The sequence below is a fragment of the Dama dama genome, chromosome 13 (assembly GCF_033118175.1).
Source record: "Dama dama isolate Ldn47 chromosome 13, ASM3311817v1, whole genome shotgun sequence".
NCBI classification, from domain to species: Eukaryota; Metazoa; Chordata; class Mammalia; order Artiodactyla; family Cervidae; genus Dama; species Dama dama.
The window spans coordinates 66,431,370-66,455,700 of NC_083693.1; the positions used below are offsets into that span (position 1 = coordinate 66,431,370).

At 49.0% G+C, this 24,331-nt stretch overlaps 2 protein-coding genes across 3 annotated transcripts; one reads left to right on the forward strand and one right to left on the reverse strand.

Annotated features, from left to right (window-relative positions):
• Positions 1-8,183: 8,183 nt before the first annotated feature.
• On the reverse strand, positions 8,184-8,960 carry LOC133068487 (AP-4 complex subunit sigma-1-like). The gene has a single exon (XM_061159708.1). It carries the CDS (start codon positions 8,910-8,912, stop codon positions 8,478-8,480), a length of 435 nt encoding a protein of 144 aa, XP_061015691.1. The 5' UTR covers positions 8,913-8,960; the 3' UTR covers positions 8,184-8,477.
• Positions 8,961-15,286: 6,326 nt separating this feature from the next.
• On the forward strand, positions 15,287-23,779 carry LOC133068209 (serpin A3-7-like). Of its 2 annotated transcripts, none has more exons than XM_061159359.1 (5): positions 15,287-15,363; positions 17,152-17,787; positions 19,695-19,965; positions 22,226-22,376; positions 23,388-23,779. In XM_061159359.1, the coding sequence occupies exons 2-5, from the start codon at positions 17,154-17,156 to the stop codon at positions 23,586-23,588; spliced, it is 1,257 nt and encodes a 418-aa protein (XP_061015342.1). In that variant the 5' UTR covers positions 15,287-15,363; positions 17,152-17,153; the 3' UTR covers positions 23,589-23,779. The 2 variants fall into 2 exon arrangements, with proteins under 2 accessions (XP_061015342.1, XP_061015343.1); XM_061159360.1 differs by having other exon boundaries at positions 15,324-15,359.
• The last annotated feature ends 552 nt before the right edge of the window (positions 23,780-24,331 follow it).

Here is a 24,331-nt window from a genome sequence, read left to right on the forward strand (position 1 = left end):
GAGATAATGGATGTGAATACCCCTTGAGACCCAGAGAGTACTGTACAAATATGAGGAAGATTGAATTCATTTGTTGAATTAGGAGCGTAATTAAGAGGGAGGCATGTAACTTTACTGGCTCTTTTGGAAAAGATAAAAGACCTCCTTGTGATGGCATTCTTCTTGCATTAATCCATGCCTTTGGGGACCTGCCAGAGGGAAGGAACTCATGTTCCTTAATTTAGTACTTGCCTCCAGGGTTCCTCCATAGTCCTCTTGCAGTCCTCACAGTCCTTTTGCAGAAGAATCACTTGCTGGGGGAAGAAACGAGGGGTTCTGAAATGCAGAGTCCCTGACTTACTTTTGCCCTAAATCAGGATCTCCTGGGGTGAGTGCAGGGCACCTGCATGTTAAACAAAGTCCCCAGGAATTTGTCATGGGCAGTGAAGCTAGAAAACCCTTCTTTGAAAGAAACTCAACAAGTAGCTCAGATGGTAAAGAATCTGCCTGCAATGCAGGAGACCCGGATTCAATCCCTGGGTAGGGAAGATCCCCTGGAGAAGGGATTGGCAACTCATTCCAGTAATGTTGCCTGGAGAATTCCATCAACAGAGGAGCTTGGTGGGCTATAGTCCATGGTGTCACAAAGAGTCGGGCATACGGAATGACTAACACTTTTACTTTCAACAAGTAGCATTAAAACAGGAGAGACAATGCGTTCTCCATCACTGGAGGTATTCAAGCAGAAGTATCCAGGCAGACGCTGACTGAGTGCCTCCTCTGTCTAAGTCAGCAGGAGAGGCTACCCAGATGCTGAGCAGGGTGGGTCTGGGGAGTGACTGAAGCCGTGATTCCCAGATGGAGATTCCACACTGGATATACCCTGTCTCACCTCCAAGGAGCATGTGATTCTCAAGACTGCGGTAGTGTCACCCTGAGCTCTTCCACCCAGGCCTCAAGAGTCCCCTGAGTCTGTTTTTCTACACACTCGTGGATGTTTTCAGGGCCTCGGGGGTTCCTGGCTGGCCCATGGGCTCCGGCCACTGATCTTCTACTGCCTATGATCAGAAGAAGCTGGGGCTCCTGCTCAGGGAGACTGAGTGATAGATCCTGGAAGCCTTCCTGCATCCTGGGCTTGCCACCAAGATGAGGTTGAACCAGGCGCTCCAGGAGGTAGGCGCTGCTGAGTGCTGGACCCCAAGAAAGAACATGCCCAAGGCCAAAGAGATGATTACTGGGGAGAAGGGAATGTTCTATCCAGAGGCATCCATGGTAAACCATCTGTAGAGGCTGAAGGCAAAGCCTATGTTGCTCTTGGAGAGTTTGTGGCTGTCCAGGGCTGTCCTGGGGGCTGAGATTGGTATGATCAGAATTTTCTTGGGCCAGACAGTGAACCACAGCCAACAGCACAGTGATCAGTGGCCACCACTGAGGGCCCTTCATGCTCAGGGGTCCTTGGTCTGGAAGCAGAAGCAGGAAAGGACACAGCAGTAATGGTCATCATTACTGTAATGATATTCCTGGAATGTCTGCCCTGTGCCAGGCACTGTGCAAATGCCGCATGATCCTGACCTCTTTTCATTTTTACCAGTCATTGGTGGTGAGCACTATTTTCACACCGCCATTTAATAGAGAAAAAAGGGGAGTCTCAGAAAGGTGAGGAAGCTGCCCAAGGCCCAGCAGCTGGTAGGTGGTGGAGTCAGGACTAAGACCAGAGTCCAGTGGGGGCCTATTCCTGACCAGATGAGAGGATCATGGAGCAGACAGCTGGTCTGAAAAGAAGGCCAGGGACCTTGTGCACCTGCTGGAGTGCCCTGACCTCCCCGTTCATGGAAGTTCTCTTTCACCAACCCAGGGTGGGGATCTGGCTTCCTCCACACCAGTCCCTGGAATCCAGAGGCATCATAGGTCTCAAGTCAGCTGGGTCTCCTCCAGCTGCATCCCCTGGCCTGGGAGGGGCCTTCTGCCTCTCCAGATGGCGCACAAGCCCCCTTCCCACCCCGCTGCCTGCTAGACTCACATACAGAGCATCAGTCTCATCAGACACCTTCAGAGCTCCTCCTCCAGCTGACCCCTCCTCAGATCCTCTTATCCCAGAGCCTGACCTTGGGTGATTGACTTAGCCCATCTGAGCCCCGTTTCTCATCCTTGGTCTTGTACTCGCAGGGAGCTGCTGAGGGGGTGCAGGTGCGGGAAGAGCCTCCTGTGCACGGGGGTCCTGGGGACCTGGGCTCAGCTCCAGGTTCCGCTGCTGCACAGGGGCCCCGCCCCCTTCCTCAGGTCACCCGACCTCTCTGGGCCGCTTGGTCCTTTCTGTAGGGTGACGTCAGGATCCCTCATCCCAGGGCTATAGGAAATCACAGTGATCATTGACTGGGGACCCTGCCCAGGACCTGGCTCAGGGCAGGCCCCCAGGAGGCAGCAGGCTTTGTTCCCCTGGTGGACCTGAGGCCATGTCCTGCCTAGTGATTCTGACTCAGCAGGTCTCAGGGGGAACCAGAATCTATGTCAGTTAGGGCCTTAGCTGACCCTTCGGTCCATGGAACCAGCCTTTGTCACCATACCTTCTGGTGTGTCAGCCTCTATCACAAATCAGATTTGTTTATTTCTTGCTGGAGACCCCTGATAGCCCCCAGATCTCTGAGAAAAAAATCCACACTCCTCACCACAACCTCGAGGCCCCACATGATCTGCTCTTGCCAACTTTCTGCCCTCTTCTCTGACTATCCTTCCCCTCCCTTCCTTTACTCAAACCACCCTGGCTTTCCGGCTATTCTAGAATGTAAGTGGCTTCCTGCCTCAGGACCTTTGCACTTGCTGTTAGCTGCTAGAGCTGCCTTTCCCCAGCCCATTGCATGGCACACTCCCTCACTCCACTCATCCTCTGCTCACAGGTCACCTTCTCAGAGAGGTCCCACCTCTATCCTCACTGCCTCTGTCCTCATCACTCTCTACCCTGCTTTAGTTTTTCTTTGGCCCATCTGACACAATATGACCATATGGCTTTCTCGCTAGAGGGTAAGCTGTCTGAGGGCAGAGGCCTGCCTGTGTCCTTCAAAGCTCAGTTCCTAGTGCTCTGCATGTAGTGGACATTCAAACACTATCTGTTCAAAGAACTAGTGGTCCATGGGCATCCTTTGGAAAACCCCAGTCTAGGGTCTCAGCGCTTCTCCTGGAGCACAAGCACTTCTCTGCTCCTTTGAGACCCCTTCCCAACCCCTAACCATCCTGGCTACCCTGTCACAGTCCTGCCTGGCCCCTCTGGAATTGGATTAATTATTGACAGAATTGATCATGATCATACCTCTCCACTGTGCCTCTGGTTTCCTAGGTGTCCTTAGCCAATCCTTAACTTTTCTAAACTTGAGCTCTCTTGTTTTTAAAAAGAAGAAACAAAAAATAAAAATAAAAAAAAAAAAATAAAAAGAAGAAACAACTAAAACTCAGCCTCTAGGAAAGCCTTTTCTGTCAATGTTTGTTCCCTATCAGATTTTTATCAGCAGAGATGACACCAGTCTCTATATACCCATTTGTCTGATAATCTGCTTTTTTGAATATCGTAGCCAGATTGAAAATTTTATGATTTTATTCTCTTTTCTGCCTCCTGAGAAATCTGTATGCAAGTCAAGAAGCAACAGTTAGAACAGGACATGGATCAACAGACTGGTTCCAAATTGGGAAAAGAGTATGTCAAGGCTGTGTATTGTCACCTTGCTTACTTAATTTATATGCAGAATATACCATATGAAATGCCGGGCTGGATGAAGCACAGCTGGAATCAAGATTGCCGGGAGAAGTATCAATAACTTCAGATATGCAGATGACACCACCCTTATGGCAGAAAGCGAAGAAGAACTGAAGAGTCTCTTGATGAAAGTGAAAGAGGAGAGTGAAAAAGTTGGCTTAAAACTCAACATTCAAAAAACTAAGATCATGGCATCTGGTCCCATCACTTCATGGCAAATAGATGGGGAAACAATGGAAACAGTGACAAACTTTATTATCTAGGGCTCCAAGATCACTGCAGATGGTGACTACAGCCATGAAATTAAAAAGCGCTTACTCCTTGGAAGAAAAGCTATGACAAACCTAGATAGCATATTAAAAAGCAGAGACATTACTTTGCTGACAAAGGTCTGTCTAGTCAAAGCTATGGTTTTTCCAGTATGGTTTTTCCAGTATGGATGTGAGAGTTGCACTCTAAAGAAAGCTGAGTGCTGAAGAATTGATGCTTTTGAACTGTGGTGTTGGAAAAGACTCTTGAGAGTCCCTTAGACAGAAAGGAGATCCAACCAGTCCATCCATCCTAAAGGAAATCAGTCCTGAATATTCACTGGAAGGACTGATGCTGAAGCTGAAACTCCAATACTTTGGCCACCTGATGCAGAGAAAAGACCATGATGCTGGGAAAGATTGAAGGCAGGAGGAGAAGGGGATGCCAGAGGATGAAATGGTTTGATGGCATCATGGACTCGATGAACATGAGTTTGAGCAAGCTCTGGGAGCTGGTGATGGACAGGGCAGCCTGGTGTGTTGTAGTCCATAGGGTCTCAAAGAGTTGGACATGACTGAGCAACTGAACTGAATACTCTTTTCTTATATAAAATTCATTCATTCATTCACTAAACATAGACCAAAAATCTACCATGTGTGGGGACTTGAGCTACCTGCTAGGAATGGAGAATCAATGAGATGTAATTGCTTCCTGGGGGAGCTCAGGGCCAGTGGGGACTGACAGGCAGAATTCACACTAAACAGTGTGTCTTAAGTAGTCCCTTGGACTGCGAAGATCCAACCAGTCCATCCTAAAGGAGAGCAGTCCTGGGGTGTTCATTGGAAGGACTGATGTTGAAGCTGAAACTCCAATACTTTGGCCACCTGATGCAAAGAGCTGACTCAATGGAAAAGACCCTGATGCTGGGAAAGATTGAGGGCAGGAGGAGACAGGGACGACAGGATGAGTTGGTTGGATGGCATCACTGACTCAACAGACATGGGTTTGGGTGGACTCTGGGAGTTGGTGATGGACAGGGAGGCCTGGCATGCTGCAGTTCATGGGGTCTCAAAGAGTCAGACATGTCTAAGCAACTGAACTGAAGTGAGTGTGTCAGCATTCCTAGGGCCCCCAAGCCACAGAGCTCTCTGAGCCTGAAGAGATGCTTGTCCATTCCCCTACTGACTCACTCCTTCAACAAATACTTGGCAATCAGGACATGAGGGACTGGCAGCCTAGATCCAGCCTGGAAAGAGCTCACCAGCTTCCACCTGTGATGGAAATGTGGAGCCCTGATTACAGCTCCATGAGCAATGGCAGTCCGAGAAGGCCTAGACAGGAGAGGGTGCATAAAGCAAGGGAGTTTCTGGAAGGCTTCCTGGAGGAAGTGGCCTCTGAGCTGAGATGGGGAGATGGATCAAGAGCACACCAGAGAGGGATATAGTCAGACAGAAGAGCATGGTCAAGGTCATGGAGGTAGGATGAGCTGGGACCACACCACTTTGTTGCCCACATGTACAGCTCTTGGAGCATGAGTGAACACGTGTTCTTGTGAGGACATGACCCGTGACCAACTCACCAAGCTGAGTAGGGGCCAGGACTCCAGCTCCAGCTGCAGTTCCACACTCACCTGAAGTTGAAATCTTTGCCTGAATCTTAGAGGAGCTGGGAATAAACAGCAGATCAGCCGGGCCCTTGGCACAGAAGCTTGTCCCTGTTGGGGGATAGTGACAGGCTAGTCTCCTGAGATGATACGGACTGTTCCGAGGCTCCTTTGGCCCATCACCCACCCTCAGAACCACCATCAGTGAGGAGAACAACCCTAAGAGAGGAGTGTGTGGGTATCCACCCATGGAGGAGAAAGAGTTGTGGGCATGGGAGGCGCTGTGCCTGGGGTTGAGGTCCTGGGCTGAGGCTCAGGTGTTTGCAGCCTGACTCTCTGAGTCTCAGTTTCCTCCTTTGCCCCTTGGCTACTCAAGGTTGCCACTGAGAAACGGAGCTGCTGCTGCTGCTAAGTCACTTCAGTCGTGTCCGACTCTGTGCGACCCCATCCCTGGGATTCTCCAGGCAAGAACACTGGAGTGGGTTGCCATTTCTTTCTCCAATGCATAAAAGTGAAAAGTGAAAGTGAAGTCGCTCAGTCATGTCCGACTCTTTGCGACCCCATGGACTGCAGCCTACCAGGCTCCTCCATCCATGGGATTTTCCAGGCAAGAGTACTGGAGTGGGATGCCATTGCCTTCTCCAAGAAATGGAGTATTTCCTGCCATATCAGTAAACAAGGATGTCACAGTCATCAGCGACTGCAGTGCTCCAATATGAGCCCTAAGGGCACTCAGGAAGAAGAACCCCTGCTGGATATGGCAGCCATCAGATGCAGATGCAGCCACTCCCTATGGTGAGCCACAAGGGGGCTGAGGATGTGCAAACACAGGATATTGGCCTCATATAGCTGAGATACGTATGGGAAAGTGAACCCAGACTCGTGTCTCTTCCCATACATAGAAAAGTGCTACATTCCTTAACTTGGGATATCTGGTTTTCTTTAATTCACAAAACTGCCAAAATATTTTTGATGTTCAGAATACTTGCCTTTTGCTGCAAACTTCCATATAACCTGACACCCCCTTCAAGTCGATATCATGAAGCTGAAACCAGAGATGTTGATAGACATTCGTTACACCAGGGAAGGCTGAGCTCATTGGAGCCAAGCTCCAGCCTCTCCTGGGTCATTCTCTCCTCTGGGACACCTCCTGCTGTGACACTGTGCCTGTCACAGGATCACAGCCCAGGTCAATGATCTCGCCTCCAAGAAGCTTGAGTTATGACTCTTTCAGATGTCACAATAGTTTATTTGTTTTGGCTGGAGTGGTTTTCCGTGGTAAATACAAATCAATAGAACTTTCAACTTTAATGCAGCAAGGACAGAAAAGTTAACATGTGCTCAGCAGAAAGCATGTTTGCAAAACTTTTTGCAACTCAAAAGCCTGGTCCTTTCTGAGCTGGCTTGATGGCAGGGATGGCACACAGGTGGCCTCCAGACTGAGCGCAGAGTCAGCGTGAACATGGGTTAATGCATTTGCACCAGACTTCATTTTCTCCCAGCTTTATTCTGACTTCTCATCTACTGTCTGGACATAAACACCCACAGTCTCACTTTTCCTTGACTTCTCAGGAACCTTCAATTTTTTCTCCTGATGTTCATTAAAGGGAGGACACAGCAGGGGCTGTGATGAGGTGTATGGCTTCACTCCTTCCCTCTTTCATCCTTCATCTGTTCAATATTGAGCACCCACTTCATGCTGAGGATGCATTAAATACTGAGAAACAAAGCACAATCTCTCCCTCAAGGATTTTTTTGCTTCATGTTTTTATTATGGAGAAATTCAGATACATATAAAAATAGACAGGATGATGTAATGAATCTCACATACATGTCAGCAGCTTCAGTCATTATCAACCTGGGCCAATGTAATTTTTCCTGCCTCCCAAACCTTTTCCTCTTTTGGGTTGTCTGAAGAAAATTGTATATAATTTGTTATTTTGTTGTTGTTCAGTTGTTCAGACATGTTCAATTCTTTGAGACCCCATGAACTGCAGCATACCAGACCTCCCTGTCTATCACCAACTCCCCGAGTTTACTCAAACTCATGTCCATCAAGTCGGTGATGCCATCCAACCATCTCATCCTTTGTCATCCCCTTCTCCACCTGCCCTCAATCTTTCCCAGCATCAGGGTCTTTTCCAATGAGTCAGTTCTTCTCATGAGGTGGCCAAAGTATTGGAGTTTCAGCTTCAGCATCAGTCCTTCCAATGAATATTCAGGACTGATTTCCTTTAGGATGAACTGGTTTGATCTCCTTGCAGTCCAATGGACTCTCAAGAGTCTTCTCCAACACCATAGTTCAAAAGCATCAATTCTTCAGTGTTCAGCTTTCTTTATAGTCCAACTATCACATCAATACATGACTACTGGAAAAACTGTAGCTTTGACTAGACAAACCTTTGTTGCCAAGGTAATGTCTTTGCTTTTTAATATGCTGTCCAGGTTGGTCATAACTTTTCTTCCAAGAAGCAAGTGTCTTTTTTTTTTTTTATTAAATTTTAACAGTTTATTGGCCAACGGAGAGCTCTCACATTTTCTTCCCACCCGGTGGTGCTATTCCTGAACTTATCTCTTTGCAAAGTCAAGCAGAGACCAAAAAGTTTCCCTTAGTACTACTCAAAATCTAAACAAGTGAGGAAAAAAAAAAATGCTTATGGTCAGAAAATAAAACTTGTCTCTCTGTTTAGAGAAAATTTTTCTTTGTACATCATATTTTAAAATACACTTTTGTTTTCCATTTAGGAACTGTGGAAAACCCCTGTTTAAAAGTCTTTGGAAGGATAGCCTGTTTTGAGATGTTTGGTCTTCCAGGTTCTTGTGGGCTAGCGATGTTGAGAGGTACTCCATGGTATTCTCATTTCCTTTGAGTCAATGTTGTCTGGCAGAGCATCTCTGTTTTCAGCTGTCTGACATCTTATCAAGAATTAGCAGAGGGGCAAGAATTCTTGCCCGATTTGTTTCCACAATGCAGCCATTTAATACCATCTCATCCAAAATGAAGTGTACTTTATCCAAATTAAACATTATATCTAGTTCACTCACTCGGCTGAAGTAGTCATCTAAAACTTCCACAAAGTTATGGATGAATTCATAAATTGCCATCTCGTTCTCTGTGTCATTAACTCCAACCACAATGAAGAGAGCTGTGTACTGCCGGTATATCAGCTTAAAGTCCTTATATTCAATGAAAGAGCACTGTTCATTGGATCGAGAGAGACAGCTCTTTATGACTTCTGTTTCCAGAAGCGTACACTTATTAATCTCCACATGTTCATAGTACTTAGAAAGTCGGGTCTGCCCTTGTTTATTCACCATGAGGAAAAACTTTATCATTTTTTTTTCCTCTGGCCACCATTTTTCCAAGTATAATTCAAAAGATATGGCAAGGGGTGGCTATAACCAGAACCTGTGCAGCTCGGGGGGTGATGGTCCTGGAGACGGCTCTTCCTAGACCCCCCCACCCCCTTTCCCCCAGAAGCTTGTTACCCAGACCTCACTGGCTGCGCGGTGCGGGCTTCCTTGGGGCAGCCATTTTTCAGCAAGTGTCTTTTAATTTCATGGCTGCAGTCACTATCTGCAGTCATTTTGGAGCTCAAGAAAAGAAAGTCTGTCATTGTTTCCCCATCTACTTGCCATCAAGTGATAGAACCAGATGCCATGATCTTAGTTTTTTGAATGTTGAGTTTTAAGCCAACTTTTTGCTTCTCTGGTGGCTCAGAGGGTAAAGTGTCTACCTGCAATGCAGGAGACCTGGGTTCGATTCCTGAGTCAGGAAGATCCCCTGGAGAAGGAAATGGCAACCCACTCCAGTACCCTTACTGGAAAATCCCATGGATGGAGAAGCCTGGTGGGCTACAGTCCATGGGGTAGCAAAGAGTTCGACACGACTGAGCGACTTCACTCAGTCACTCACTCACTTTGACTCTCTTCTTTTACTTTCATCAAGAGGCTCTTTAGTTCTTCTTCACTTTCTGCCAGAAGGGTGATGTCATCTGCATATCTGAGGTTATTGATATTTCTCCTGACAATCTTGACTCCAGCTTGTGCTTCATCCAGCCTGGCATTTCTCATGATGCACTCTGCATATAAGTTAAATAAGCAGGGTGACAATATACAGCCTTGATGTACTCCTTTCCCAATTTGGAACCAGTCTGTTGTTCCATGTCCAGTTCTAACTGTTGCTTCTTGACCTGCATACAGATTTCTCAGGAGGCAGGTAAGTTGGTCTGGTATTCCCATCTATTGAAGAATTTTCCACAGTTTATTGTGATCCACACAAAGGCTTTGGCATAGTGAATAAAGCAGAAGTAGATGTTTCTCTGGAACTCTCTTGCTTTTTCGATGATCTCACGGATGTTGGCAGTTTGATCTCTGGTTCCTCTGCCTTTTCTAAATCCAGCTTGAACACCTGTAATTTCATGCTTCACATACTGTTGAAGTCTGGCTTGGAGAATTTTGAGCATTACTTTACTAGCGTGTGAGATGAGTGCAATTGTGCAGTAGTTTGAGCATTTTTTGGCATTGCCTTTCTTTGGGATTGGAATGAAAGTTGACCTTTCCCAGTCTTGTGGCCATTGCTGAGTTTTCCAAATTTGCTGGCATATTGAGTGAAGCACTTTCACAGCATCATCTTTCAGGATTGGAAATAGCTCAACTGGAATTCCATCACCTCCATTAGCTTTGTTTGTAGTGATGCTTCCTAAGGTCCACTTGACTTTACATTTCAGGATGTCTGGCTCTAGGTGAGTGATCACACCATCGTGGTTATCTGGGTCATGAAGATCTCTTTTGTATAGTTCTTCTGTGTATTGTTGCCACCTCTTCTTAATATTGTTTGCTTCTGTTAGGTCCACACCATTTCTGTCCTTTATTGAGCCCATCTTGGCATGAAATGTTCCCTTGTTATCTCTAATTTTCTTGAAGAGATCTCTAGTCTTTCCCATTCTGTTGTTTTCCTCTATTTCTTTGCATTGACCACTAAGGAAGGCTTTCTTATCTCTCCTTGACATTCTTTGGAATTCTGCATTCAGATGGGTATATCTTTCCTTTTCTCCTTTGCCTTTCACGTCATTTCTTTTCTCAGTTATTTGTAAGCCCTCCTTGGACAACCATTTTGCCTTTTTGTATTTCTTTTTCTTGGGGTTGGTTTTGTTGTCCTTCACTATCTCCCAGAATTTGCTCAAAGTCAGTGGTGCCATCCAATCGTCTCATTCTCTGTTACCCCTTTATCCTCCTACTTTCAATCTTTCCCAGCATCAGAGCCTTTTCCAAAGAACTGACTCTTTGCATCAGGCGGCCAAAGTATTGGAGCTTTAGCATCAGTCCTTCCAATGAATATTCAGGGTTTATTTCATTTAGGATTGACTGCTTTGATCTTCTTGCAGTCCAAGGGTTTCTCAAAAGTCTTATCCAGCGCCAGAGTTCAAAAGCATCAATTTTTTGGCCCTCAGCCTTCTTTATGGTCCAACTCACATCCAAACATGCCTATTGGAAAAAAACATAGTTTTGCCTATATTGACCTTTGTCAGCAAAGAGGTGTTTCTGCTTTTTAATACACTGTCTAGGTTTGTCATAGCTTTCCTTCCAAGAAGCAAGCATGTTTTAAGTTCATGGCTGCAGTCACCAAGTGTTTGACCAGAAATCAAAAAGGGTCAATTTTCCTCCACTACAGCAGTTGAGATGGTCATAAAGGTACAGTCAGGAATCGCCAAGGTCATATCATGAGATGAAAGATGTTTTCGTTCTCTTTGCAAAATATATTCTACCAAGTATTCCTGATATCATAATTTAGATTTTGGATGAAGTGCTTTTTTGTTTACTCCTTTTTCTTCTCCTTATATTTCCTACTGTGACTAAAATTGTATTAATTACCTTTGTGCCATTTTTTCAAATTTGTTTCCCTTAATATTCATCTTCCTTTTCCCAAAGGTCTAAATGAGGTGTAGGTTTCAAATGTCCTTGGAAATTAGATACTAACTCTTTTCTTCCAATCAAAATATAGTTATTTTTTTCCTACCAGGATGGGATATTATTCTCCCTGCTGCCTTAAATCCAGTGTTTATTTCCCAGCCTAATAAGACGAAGCTATTAAAAATGCTTTTTTCCCCCACACACACTTTCTCTCTTCCTCTCTTTATAAAACATTTGAGAGTTCTTTATTTCCCTTTTTTTGGTGATAAGGTGAAAAATAGGTCATCAAAATATATCCATGTTCAAATTCCTTAAAACTTATGAATGTTACCTTTATGCTGAAAAAAAAGGTCACAGGTGTTATTGATTAACACTTTTGATTAACTGAAGGATATTGAAATGGAAGATGGGGAGTTAATTCTGAGTTATTCATGTGAACTCTAAGTGCCAAGAGTCCTGATAAGAGATTGTTGGAAAAGGAAAATTGATATGATGGAAGGAGAGATTGGAGTGGTATACCACAAGAGAGCAAGATTATCTTTTAACACAACAGTAGGTCCCTAATTTCCTTTTTAACTCCTTTTGTGGGGTTCAGAAATATGCTTGGGGTCCCTTGGACTTAGGGGATGGAATATGGAAAAAGGATTAAAGACTGAGTCAGTAAACAGGCTCCAGTGGTCCTGTAGTCTTAGTGGCTATTGAAAGATCATCTGGAGGGGTTCACTTCAAAGAAAAGGAGCCAGTGGATTCTGGATCGTTACTAATTATCCTCTCATCAGGCTATAGACAAGACCGCGACATGACCAACTGACATGAACAGTGGTTGTTGAACTGCAAAAACATCCTGTACCAATATTTGGGAGCAGCAGACCAATTGGTCCAGGACATTTTTGGAATCCAGCAACCACCATTCATGTAGGATGGTCATGTCACAGTCCTCTGCACAGCCTAATGAGAGCATCAAGAAAAAGGATGGCTCCCCTGGGGCCAGAGGACTAGAGAACACTCAGGTAAAACGTGGTGGCAAGATTAGAAGTCATGATGCATGTCCATTCTCATTTCCTCTTGAAAAATAAACCTCCCATTTTCAGCTGTGACATGGGTTATCCAATGTAGAATATTGACCTCACAGCACAGCCTCCTTGCAGTTAGATATAGCCCTAGGATCAAGCTATGGCCAATGGAACAGAAGTGGAAATAAGGCAGGTGATATTTAGATAATTTCTCTCAAAGAGTAGGGTGCCTTTCCTTTTATCCCTTGATTTAGTCACTAAGCTGTGTCCAACTCTTATGACCCCATGGACTGTAGTCTGCCACGCTCTTTTGTCCATGGGATCCTCCAGGCAAGAATACTGGAATGGGTTGCCATTTCCCTCTCCAGAGGATCTTCCTGACCTAGGAATCAAACCCAGGTCTCCTGAATAGCAGGCAGATTCTTAACCAGCTGAGCTATAATGGAAGCCCTAAAGTGATAGTGGAAGTCATTCAGTCATGTCTGACTCTTTGCAACCCCATGGGGTATACAGTCCATGAAATTCTCCAGGCCAGAATACTGGAGTGGGTAGCCTTTCCCTTCTCTAGATTTTCCTAACCCAGGGATTGAACCCAGGTCTCCCAAGCGCAGGCAGATTCTTTACCAGCTGAACTACAAAGAGAAGCCCAAAAATACTGGAATAGGTGACCTATCCTTTCTCCAGAGGATCATTCCAATCCAGGAATCAAACCGGGGTCTTTTGCATCACAGGCAGATTCTTTACCAACTGAGCTATGAGAGAAGCCCTGTCTCTTGCCCTCCCGTGGAGCAGAAAGTGGATGTGGCAATGAGCCATCTGGGACCTGGCACAGATCATGAGGAATAGAAGCACCCTGAATCCCTTACAACATGGAATTACCTTGTCAACCCGCTATTTACATCTGGACTTAAAAGAGAAAAATAGACTGCAGCTTTGTTTTCATGTCTATTTTCTTTGTGATTTTCTGTAACTTAGAAATTTACACTCAATTCTGGAAATATTTGGAGACTGAAAGGACATAGATCATGATTTCAGGAAAGATAAGACCAAGCTCTTCTTGATCATCTCAGTGCCTTTCAGTCACTGAATATTTCTTAAGTTCTCTAAGGATGCGGAGGCCCGTTGGACATCATGGAGATCAAACCTTCAATCCTAAAGGAAATTAACCCTGAATATTCACTGGAGGGACTGGTGTTGACACTCAGTCCCTCCAGTCCCTCTCACTTGATGAGAAGAGCAGATTCATTGGAAAAGACCCTGATGCTGGGAAAGACTGTGGGCAGGAGGAGAAGGGGACAACAGAGGATGAGATGGTTGGATGGCATCACCAACCTGATGGACATGAACTTGAGCAAACTCTGGGAGATAGTGAAGGACAGGGAATTCTGGCATGCTGCAGTCCCTGGGGTCACAAAGACACTGTCTTTGTGTCACTTAGCATCTCAACAACAAACGATGCCACACTATGCACAACAACAACAAAAATGTTATTTTATTAGAGCGCACATTCAGTATTATCCGAGTAAATCTTCACAGAGATGTCCTCCCACCCCTTTCCAGTCAGGGAAGTGTTGTTATCTGCATTTTAGAGTTGAAGAGTTTAAGGTTGATCGATTTCCAGTAAATTGCCTGGGTTCAAACAGCTGGCAAATAGTACTTTCAGAATTGAAGGTTACTTCGTGTAAAAGCCATAACCACACCACGAAGCCAGCGGTTTGCAAACTGTGCTTGATGGAACCCCTAGCGATCCCCAGGGGTCGGTCAGAGTTGTCATGGCTTAAGGGTGGCGACTATGAGGCATGAACGGGTAGGTTTATACCCTGAGCCCGGAAAATAGCTGAGATTGGCTCAATGAAGCATCTAAGACATCAATATCAGGGGTGGAGGACAACTGGCTCTTACATTGAAACAGTAGTGATGGGCAGAAGGGTGAAGGTCAAGGCTGAGACCATTGGCCCCAGACACTTGAGCTCCTGACATTCTCTGGGGTCCTCAGGCTCACATCAGCCCTGTGGGAATGAGAAACGAGTGCCTCAACTTGCAAATCAGGCTGCATACAAATAGCTTATAGCATATTAACAACCATGTGAGAGGACGTTCCCTGGTGGTCTGGGGGCTAAGACTCAGCGCCCCCGATGCAGAGGGCCTGGGTTTCATCCCTGGTTAGGGATCCCACATGCCAAAATTAAAGATCCCGCCTGCCTCAACTAAGACACAGCATGGCCAAATGAAAAACAAAACAAAGAAAAACAAGTGTGAGTTTGTGTTTGGAGATTCCTATCACATAAAGACACTTGCACACATACACACTTCAAAGAAAATTGACCAATAAAGACACACAACTCAATGCTAACTTGGGATTTTCCTGGGGGATAGAGTTCTAGGGGATATTTTCCAAGCTCTTCTTTACATTTTCAGGGTTTCTATGTGATCCTCAATGAGGATATTAGAAACAGGAATAAAACACTAATAAGAGTCAATAACTCTTTAAAAAGAACAATAATTTGGAGACGTTTTCAATGGCCCATTTGATGTTTTCTGAGTTGTCACATGTTCCTCAATCAGTATTTTATAAACAGAAAGAAACTCTAACACAGGATAGGCTTTTTGTGTATGCTTACTTTGTGGTTGGCTATTTCAGGAACGAGATTGTTTGAATAGATCTAATGAAACCTGTTACCAGGAATGGTCATCTGCCCATTTCCAGTCAGAGGACAGAGTCCTGTGCTGTCCCCGCCTACGTTTCACAAGCCTGGGAGGAGGGCTTTGCAGGATAAATACACAGCAGCACCCAGGAAACTCCAGCATCCGGGCAGGCGGCGGCTCTGGATCCACTGCCCACATCCCATTCTCCCAGGCAGGTAATCCGTGATGCTCCCACACTGGGAGCCAAGGGACCCCTTTCCCAGGGTGGTTCTGGCCTCAGTCAGGGGTCGGTAGAACCTGAGGTGGGAGGGAGGCGAGAGGACATGTGTCTGATGCTGGGGGCTTCTGAGTCCTCTGAAGGCCAGTCCTCTCTCTGAGTCTCAGTGTTCATCCCGCAAAGGGAGGGACGTGCCACCAGGGCTTCTGGGGGCATTTCTGCTTCTGACTCTTTGGGGTTGTGATTTGAGCCAGCTGTGCACCCCATCCAGCTGTGCATCTGCCTTCAGGTCAGAGCTCCCCCGAGGGCACTAAGGTGCGTCCCCTTCCTGGCACAGGGCGCTGCTCTCAGAGAGCTCTGGGGACAGAATTAGTGCAGTGGATCCCTCTGGGCAGAGGGGTCTCCAGGGGGTTTCCTGGGCTCCACTGTGCCTTTAGGGCCCCCAGCCAAGCAGAAGAGAGGTGAGTCTACTTAGAAATAGAGCCTTAACCTGGCCAAATAAAAAAGCACCCTTCCTTCAGGATAATTTCGAAAGAAAGTATTTACTCTTTTTGAAAGAAACCATTGCATCAGCCCTGAGCAAACTACATAGCTGGGGCAGTTGATTGCCTCTGTCCTCAGGCTTGTCCGAAGGCCTTTCCCCTGGGCTCTGGCTGAGATGCAGCTCAGGCTCCTCCCCTCCTTGGTCTTCCACTTCCCCCCTCACCACCCCAGCAGTGCTCTGTCCTCTGAATCCTGAGATGAGGGGGCAGAGCCTGAAGGGAATCAGCCCTCTTTGCTGAGGTCACCAGTTTGACCTCAGTCTCTCCTGGAGATTTCCCAGGCAGTAGCTCTGTCTTCTGTCCCCAGGAATCACAAGTCTGGCTTGTTGAGTCCTAGAAAGTGTAGCTCATGGAGGGGGTGACATGTCTGGAATTCCTCTTAGGAGCCCAGCACCTTCATCCTATACGTCACCTGAGCCGTTCCACATGTTGGACGGAGGTGGGAACTGAGGATCAGAGAGGTTCAGTCACTGCTCGTCACCACACAGCACTCACAAGTGGTCCAAACGAAATCCTCGACCAGGTCTGAGACTCTGAGCTCACCTGCTTCTCCCCACTAGGAGGCCTTTCTAAGCTCTTTTTGGAAACACCCTCCACATGTCCAGATGGCAGCGGTGGGCAGAATGCTCTGCCCTCCTCGTTCTTTGCACCAGCCCTGCTCAGGGCAGCCAGGCTCCAGCACGGCTCCCGCTGCCTGTGGCAGCCTCTCTCCTGAACCCTCTCTGTGACCAGGCACCTCGACAGGAGAGCCTCCCTGAGGTCACACCCTTGTCCTCAGAGGCGGGGAGAGGTGCACTGTCCCCTGATGAGTGCAGGGCTCCTTCCTGGGGGAACAGAGGGGCACGGTGGGAAAGGAACCCGGCTTCCCAGGCCCCTCTGACGATGTCATCTCCTGGGAGGGAGATGGGTTCTCACTGGCCAGCACCTCACACCCATCACCAGCTTCCCCACCCTGGAACCAGGCACCCCAGGCTCCTGCCCCTCACTCCTCCATGGCTTGCTGTGAGACCTTGGAAAAGCCCCTCCCCACTCTGCCGAGTCTCTCCACTGGGGAAATTGATAACAATCAAAGCACTTGGTCAAAGTTAAGAGGGAGCCCAGAGCCCCCTCATGTGTGTTGGGAGCCCAGGAGGGTGCCTACCCCTGGGAGGTCACAGAGCAGCAGGTCCAAGAGAACAGAGGCAACGGGGGACAGTGGATGGGGGTTCTAACACGCAGAGACTTAAAGGAGCTTTGCTTTTCAGACATGAGGGCGGAGAGAATGTCTACCCTCCTGGCTCTCGGGCTCCTGGTGGCTGGACTCTGCTCCAGTGTCCACTGCCTCCCAGAGAACGTGACCCCGGAAGAACAGCACAAAGGGGCATCTGTGGATGACCACTCATTAGCCTCCAGCAACACCGACTTCGCCTTCAGCCTCTATAAGAAGTTGGCTTTGGGGAAACCCAATAAGAATGTCATCTTCTCCCCTCTGAGCATCTCCATAGCCTTGGCCTTCCTGTCCCTGGGGGCCCGTGGCTCCACCCTGACGGAGATCCTGGAAGGTCTCAAGTTCAACCTCACAGAGACCCCGGAGACAGAAATCCACCAGGGCTTCCAGCACCTCCTGCAGACATTCAATCGGCCCAGCAACCAGCTGCAGCTGAGCGTGGGCAACGCCATGTTCATGCCAGAGGAGCTGGAGCTGCTGGACAAGTTCAGGAAAGATGCCGAGGCTTTTTACGCCTCTGAGGTTTTATCCATCAACTTCAAGGATTCCGAAGCTGCCATAAAGCTTATCAATGAATATGTGAAGAATAAAACTCATGGAAAAATTGAGAAGCTCTTCAATGATCAAGACCAGCTCACAGATTTAATCTTGTTGAATTATATCTTCTTTAAAGGTGGGTGCCTAGTCTGGGGTTCAGTGGAACAGACACTTTTTTTTTATGAGGCTTTAGTACTCTTGCCTGGAAAATCCCATGGACGGAGGAGCCTGGTAGGCTACAGTCCATGGGGTCGCGAAGAGTCGGACATGACTGGGCGACTTCACTTTCACTTTTCACTTTTATGCATTGGAGAAGGATGTGGCAACCCACTCCGGTGTTCTTGCCTGGGGAATCCCAGGGATGGGGTCGCACAGAGTTGGACATGACTGAAGTGACTTAGCAGCAGCAGCAGGGCTATTTCCTGGCTCAGCCAACTGTCATTAGGAAAAACACTATAGAGGAGGAGTTAGAGGAGGCTCGCACAGAGTTGGACACGACTGAAGCGACTTAGCAGCAGCAGCAGCCCTCAGCTTAAGGGGCTCGGGCACTAAGGCCCTGCCCCAACCACTGGATTTGACTGTCTAGGGATTTCCCAAACTCAATGGTCATTACAGGACGTTAGTGGAGGGAAGCTGCTAACCCTTTGTCTGATGCAGAGGGAGAGTTTTGCTTTGACTTACTCTTCCCCGGCTGCTAGAGGAAGGATCTTCCCATTCCCATCACTCGTGCGTGTGTCCTTCCTGATGAGGTGGTGTAGGAGCCCGCGGGAACCCTCAGCTGTGCCCACCATGGACTGGTTCTGACCTGCTGCGGGACCTGGTCTCTGGAGGCTCCCGGTGAGGCTGGTGGTCTTCACGGTGAGACAGACTCTGAGGAGCCTGTGCATCCCCAGGGTCTTCATTGGTGCTCTTCTATCAGCTGAAGATGGAACAGGCCAGGCCACCATCCGGGAGCAGCCTCTGCAGAAGGGAGCCCCCTAGACAGCCTCCTCTCCCAGCTTTGAGCTGGTCTGACGCCCGGTCCCAGTGTCAGGAGGTCAGCATGGCAAACCCCAGCTGGATATTCACAAGGGGCGGAGTAGAAAAGCAGATGGATTTTGCACAGGGAGCAAGAAGGGCAAATAGGGACCCAGAGGTGAATTATCAAGTCAGGATGCGGTCAGCTGTGTAGAGACACACCAACTCTTGGAGACAAGTTAGTCCAGAGCTGCGGACTCCTGGCAGAGTCCAGAGCAGCCCTCTTGGGCCACCGTGGTTGTTTGTAAATGAAAGCTTAGAACTGAATTATTCTTAACAACGCATCCAGGCCTGTCCTGCTATGTTTGTTTTTTGAGTTTTCTGTGCTTCCCTTTCCTATTCCACCTTCGGACTTTCTCCTTACAAGTCTCTTCCCCAGGGGCACCCCAGGTAGCCTCCCTTTCTGTCTACCCCTGCCTCTAACCTTGAGGGCACAGGCAGGGCTGGAAACAAAGCAGGAGGTGGGGGTAGATACACATTCTGTGAAGCCCCAGAGCCCTAAACTCCTCTAGAAGCCCCAGCCTCAGGGAGGATGCATCCTCCTGGGTGGAGACCCGAGTCCTCTCCTCTATTGACCCCGCCCTGCCCTCCGGGTCCCCATGTGGTTCCTGTTCCAGCTGGGCTCACGAGGCTGCCGGGTTGTGTGTCCGCCCTGAAAAGTCAACGACTAACCCCTGGTCACTAACCTACTCCCCTGAAGGACCAGGAGGTCCCATTTGTCCCCAGACTCAGATACCCCCGTCTCTCCTTTGCCTTCCACATTCCTGTTGATTTCCTGTGGAGCACAACTAACCAGGTGTATTTCATGCCCCCCTTCTCAATCCTGACCGGTGGGGTTCACCGCCATCCCCAAGGGCTTACCCATCTTCCCAGGAGTATGTGCACCCCTGGCAGGCCCAGCCCTAGAGGCAGGTGGTAGGGGGCACAGCTGGTGCGGGGAGGGTCTTCCCCACTGAGGGCCCAGGGCAGAAGAGGGACAGGACACAGCCCTGTACTCAGAGTCCTCATCTATTCCTTCTCCTCCAGCCCAGTGGACGACGCCATTTGATCCTCACCGTACATACGACTCAGAGTTCCACGTGAGCGAGGACACGAGGGTGCAGGTGCCCATGATGACCCTCGGCCTGGAAACCCCTTACTTCCGGGACGAGGAGCTGGGCTGCACGCTGGTGGAGCTCACGTACACCAGCAACGACAGCGCCCTCCTCATCCTCCCCGACGAGGGCAAGATGCAGGACCTAGAAGCCAAGCTGAACGCGGAGACCCTGACGAGGTGGCGAAAATCTCTGCAGCCCAGGTGACTCCCCAGGACCCGGAGCTGTGGGTTCACCTGCCTTTTCGGTCCTTCCCCCTCTTCCTGGACTCCTGACCCCCAGCAACAGGGCCTCAGGAATGTGCAGGTTCGGGGGAGGGACAGTGGTGGGAGAGCCCGTACTGAGGTGACTTTGCCTTTTGCTACCTTAGGGACTTTAAGCCAAAATTTTTCCTTCCATGGGATGATGACATCAGAGGAGGGGAGGGCAAGAGGACTGAGGGTCCCTCTTACATCAACATGTATTGAGTCAGGAGGATTCTCAACACATCACCCACCGCTCATGCGGTTCTTTTTTGGCTCCACCTTCCGACAGTGGAGAGGAAGAGATAGAATCGGGATCAGATGAGGGCTCAGGTGAGACAGGCTCTGAGGACAAGCTGTCTTTCCATCATAGTCACTCATTTATTCACTCATCCACTTAGCACTGGTTGAATTAATTAATGAAGGTCATGCAATGTCTAAGGGAATAATTTAGATCCTGAGTCAGCAAATAAAGCACTAAATTCCCCACCTTCACTGCACTTAATTTGTAATTGGGGGAGACAGATAAGAAATAAACAACTAAATAATTTTTGTATTCAGAGAGATGGGAAATGGTGGGGTGAGGGAAAATAAAGGAAAAAGAGAAAGAAAATTGGACCCAGGGGTAGTTTGTGATAATAATTAGGATAGCCCTTAGGTGATGTTTGAGGTGAGGGACTGAGTCATGTGGATGTCGCAGGAAAAGCATCACTGAACCAAAGGAACAGCCAGTGCAAAGCCTCTGAGGCAGGAGCGAGCCTGGCGTGGTTGAGGATTAGTGAGGCCAGAGCAGGAGAGCAGAGGGAGTGAGAAGGAAGTTGGGTGAGGTCGGGGTCCTCAGGGAGGACTAAGGTCACTAGGGCCTTGCAGACCCCTTGACTCCCCCACCATCTAAGGGAAATGGAAATTCATCACAAGATTTTGAGTCAAAGAGTAAAAGATCTGAGTGATGTTTTAGAAGAATCACCCAAGGTGCCGAGTGGACAGCAGACAGCAGAGGACAAGCAAGGAGGCAGGGAGGCCAGCCAGGAGCCCAGTGGGGTCACCCAGGGGAGGGCGCTGGGGGCTCGACCAGGAGGAGCCGGGAAGAGTGGGGAGGGGTTGAGTTCTGGGTAAACTGAGGGTAGACACACAGGCCAGGAGGTGGGCTTCAGGAGACGGATCTCAGGGGGACAGGAGAGGGTGAGGCAGTGCTGGGCCAGGGTCTGAAGGGGGCAGATAGGGAGGGGGTGTGGGCAGCTGTGTGGGGGCACCCCACAGTTTAAGGGGAGTCTCAACCTCCTCATATTTGGCATCTAAGACCAGACGCCCTGACAAGAGTCTTTAAGGAAATACAGACTGAGAGAGAGGGAGGGAAGCCTCAGGGTGGGAGACAGCATCTCTTGCTCCAAGAACCTGCTGGCGGCTTGGCTCAGAAGCTGAAGCTGTCCTGTCCTCAAATGGGAAGGCCAGATGGAGACTCTGAATTGGATGATTCAAGTCCCCAAGTCCCTTGACTGCAGCTCCCAGCCCCCATGTCCCCTCCAAGCCCCTGTTCAGCTCCTTCCTTCCCTGCTGACTACACTCAGGCCGCCCTTGTGCTGTGGAGCAGCCCCTCTGGCTTCCCACATTCTTGCAAGTGTATCCACCTCCTCCTAGGCTCCTCTTCACCAGTCAGCTCCATCCCCTCCCCTGGGACTCAGGCTCCATGCCACCTCCTGCAGGAAGCCTTCCTGGTGCCTGTGAAGCAGCCTCCCCAGCACAATCTCCCAGAAATTGTGAAATCCCTGTTGGAGGAGGGTATTTTCCTTGCCCTGCAGCCTTAAGGTGGGACCTTTGTGGGCAACACCACAGCCCAGCCCTAGGGACATTGAGTGAGTGATAGTTGCTCAGTCATGCCTGGCTCTTTGCAACCCCATGGACTATAGCCTGCCAGGCTCCTCTGTTCATGGAATTCTCCAGGCAAGATGACTGGAGTGGGTTGCCATTTCCTTCTCCAGAGGATCCTCCTGACCCAGGGATCCTGCATTAGATCCCTGGGACATTAGACTCCTGCAGTCAGAAATGCATAATTAGGAATTAAGCAGAGTTAGCCTGAGGGGTCTAGACACTGAGGAAGGAAGTTCATCTTTCCAGTGTTAAGGAGGTGGTTGGAGATGAAACCACAGATCAAACTGTGAGGTGGAAGAAAGGCAGACACTGTGTCCAGTGTGAGTTCAAGTTTATCTTTCTCATTTCCTAGATATATACATAAACTCAACCTGCCAAGGTTTTCCATCTCCAGCGACTATAAGCTGAAAGACATCCTTTCCCAGCTGGGTATGAAGAATATCTTCACCAGCAATGCGAACTTCTCAGGAATCACAAATGAACACAAGCTGGCAGTTTCCCAGGTAAGTCTAAACTTTGGAGAATTCATCCTTCTTATAGGAACTTGAACGGGGACAGACAGGCAGATGTTTGGCTAATTCTGAATTTGCAAATTCATTGAATTTCCTGTAAATTAATCACTCTCCCCAGGACTGGGTTGCAATCATACTGGGAGTTGTCCCCACCTTCCCTGAAATATAATGTGACCAGGAGTCCATCATTGGGAAAGAATTCCCCTGGAGTGGAATCCGTGGACCCCGTGCCAAGCTCTACTTTTCACGCCTAAAGAGGCAAATAGTTAAAGTCCTGTGGCCCTCAGTTTTTCCATTTATAAAATATGGTGATAGTTCTTACCCAGCATGAAGAAACTGGCAGAGCAGGTAAGAGGTACTAACAATGGCTCAGGGCCAGCGTGATGAATATATACTAAGAGCAAGAGAGAAGGACACCAGGGGTCCTGGTACTGCCATCCTAGAAGCAGAGGTTAGAATGAATGGGGGTGGCTGAATAGCCCTGCAGTCTCCCCTGCATCCCACCTGCCAGAGGGCTTGGTAAAAGAGATACAGGGCCATGGGGCCTCGTGGTCCAGGGCTGGGAAGCCAATCTTAGGCAAGATAGCTGAGGGCCACAGTGGTGCAGAAAGCAGTGCCACTCATGTGCAACTTCAGCATGGAAGGACTGTGGACAGTTCCCTGCAAGAAAAACGCCTTGATCTGGCCCCTTCCCCTACACTAGGGGGTGCTTGGGGGACAGCAGAGTCTGTCGACTCAGACAGAGAGGGATCCAGATCCAGGAGCCCCTGCTGTTTGCCTCTCTGACCCTGGGCGCAGGACTCTCAGGTCACTTTCCACATCCATGCATCACAGCAACAAACCAGCTGACAGTCGGATGGGAGGACAGACAGATTGAACAGGTTGATAGCGCAGTGACAGACCAGGAGCAGGTGGATGCATGTTGGTCTCTAGAGGCACTCGGGCCCCTGCTCACACCCTGCCTCCCCCGACTCCAGTGGGTAACGTTTGGTGTCCCCACAGGTGGTCCACAAGGCCGTGCTCGACGTGGGCGAGGAGGGCACGGAAGGAGCTGCCGTCACAGCTGTCCTAGTGGTGGGTACATCCTTGATCACTAACGCATTAACTATCAGTTTCAACAGGCCGTTTCTGATTTCCATATTGCACAAAGACACTCAGAGCATCATCTTTTTGGGCAAAGTCACCAACCCCAAGGAAGCCTAGAGCTCCCCTCCTCCCTAAGGAGCTGGGTGCCCAGGTCCCTGGGAGCAGCCTGGCCCCTGTGCACCGAGGCACGGCCCGCCCCCTGCAGCTGCCTGGCCCCATCTGCTCATCCTTGAAAGGTGACCGCGACAGTGCTAGGGGCTCCGTGTGCCCAGGGGCTGTGTGCCTGGTGACAAGGAGGCTCTGAGCCACAGAACAATAAAGCTCCTTCCTTGGACTGGATGCTTTCCTGTGCGTCTCCACCCTGCTGCTGGGTCCCAAGGCCAAGCTCCTTGACCTGCCACACACGTTCAGCCCACCCCACCTCTGGGCCCCTCTGCCTCAGCCTCACCAGCCAGCCCAGGAGCAGGCTTTGAGCCTGTGACCAAGCCCACTGGACCTCAGGACTAGAACTGGGTGGGGCGCTTGCTGCCGATGACCACTTCCAGGGGCTCTGGGTCCAGGTCAAGATTCACTCCTCCCTCCCCAGGACCTGGGATGTCCCCTCGTGCCTACATGCAGGGGCTCTGACCCTGACCTCTGCTGGCACAGCCCCTGGACCCCTCCTTCCTGCGGCTGAGCTGGGCCTCCTCCCCCAGGATCACCCCTCTGCCCCCAAGCTCCCCAACCTGGGAGACCAGCGACTTCCAGGTTCCCAGCTGAGCTCCTCCACCGCCTGGCCAGTCCCACCTCCTCCCCTGACAGAGGATCCCCATCAGCCGCCACTATGGTGGTCCTAGGAGTGAAAGAGCAGTGAACACACA

Bases quoted from the DNA above. Each gene is read 5' to 3' on its own strand.
- LOC133068487 (XM_061159708.1), bottom strand. From the start codon at position 8,912: ATGATAAAGTTTTTCCTCATGGTGAATAAACAAGGGCAGACCCGACTT.
- LOC133068209 (XM_061159359.1), top strand. From the start codon at position 17,154: ATGAGGGCGGAGAGAATGTCTACCCTCCTGGCTCTCGGGCTCCTGGTG. The intron at 19,966-22,225 runs GTGACTCCCCAG...CTCATTTCCTAG, and splicing joins CGAAAATCTCTGCAGCCCAG to ATATATACATAAACTCAACC. The intron at 22,377-23,387 runs GTAAGTCTAAAC...GTGTCCCCACAG, and splicing joins ACAAGCTGGCAGTTTCCCAG to GTGGTCCACAAGGCCGTGCT.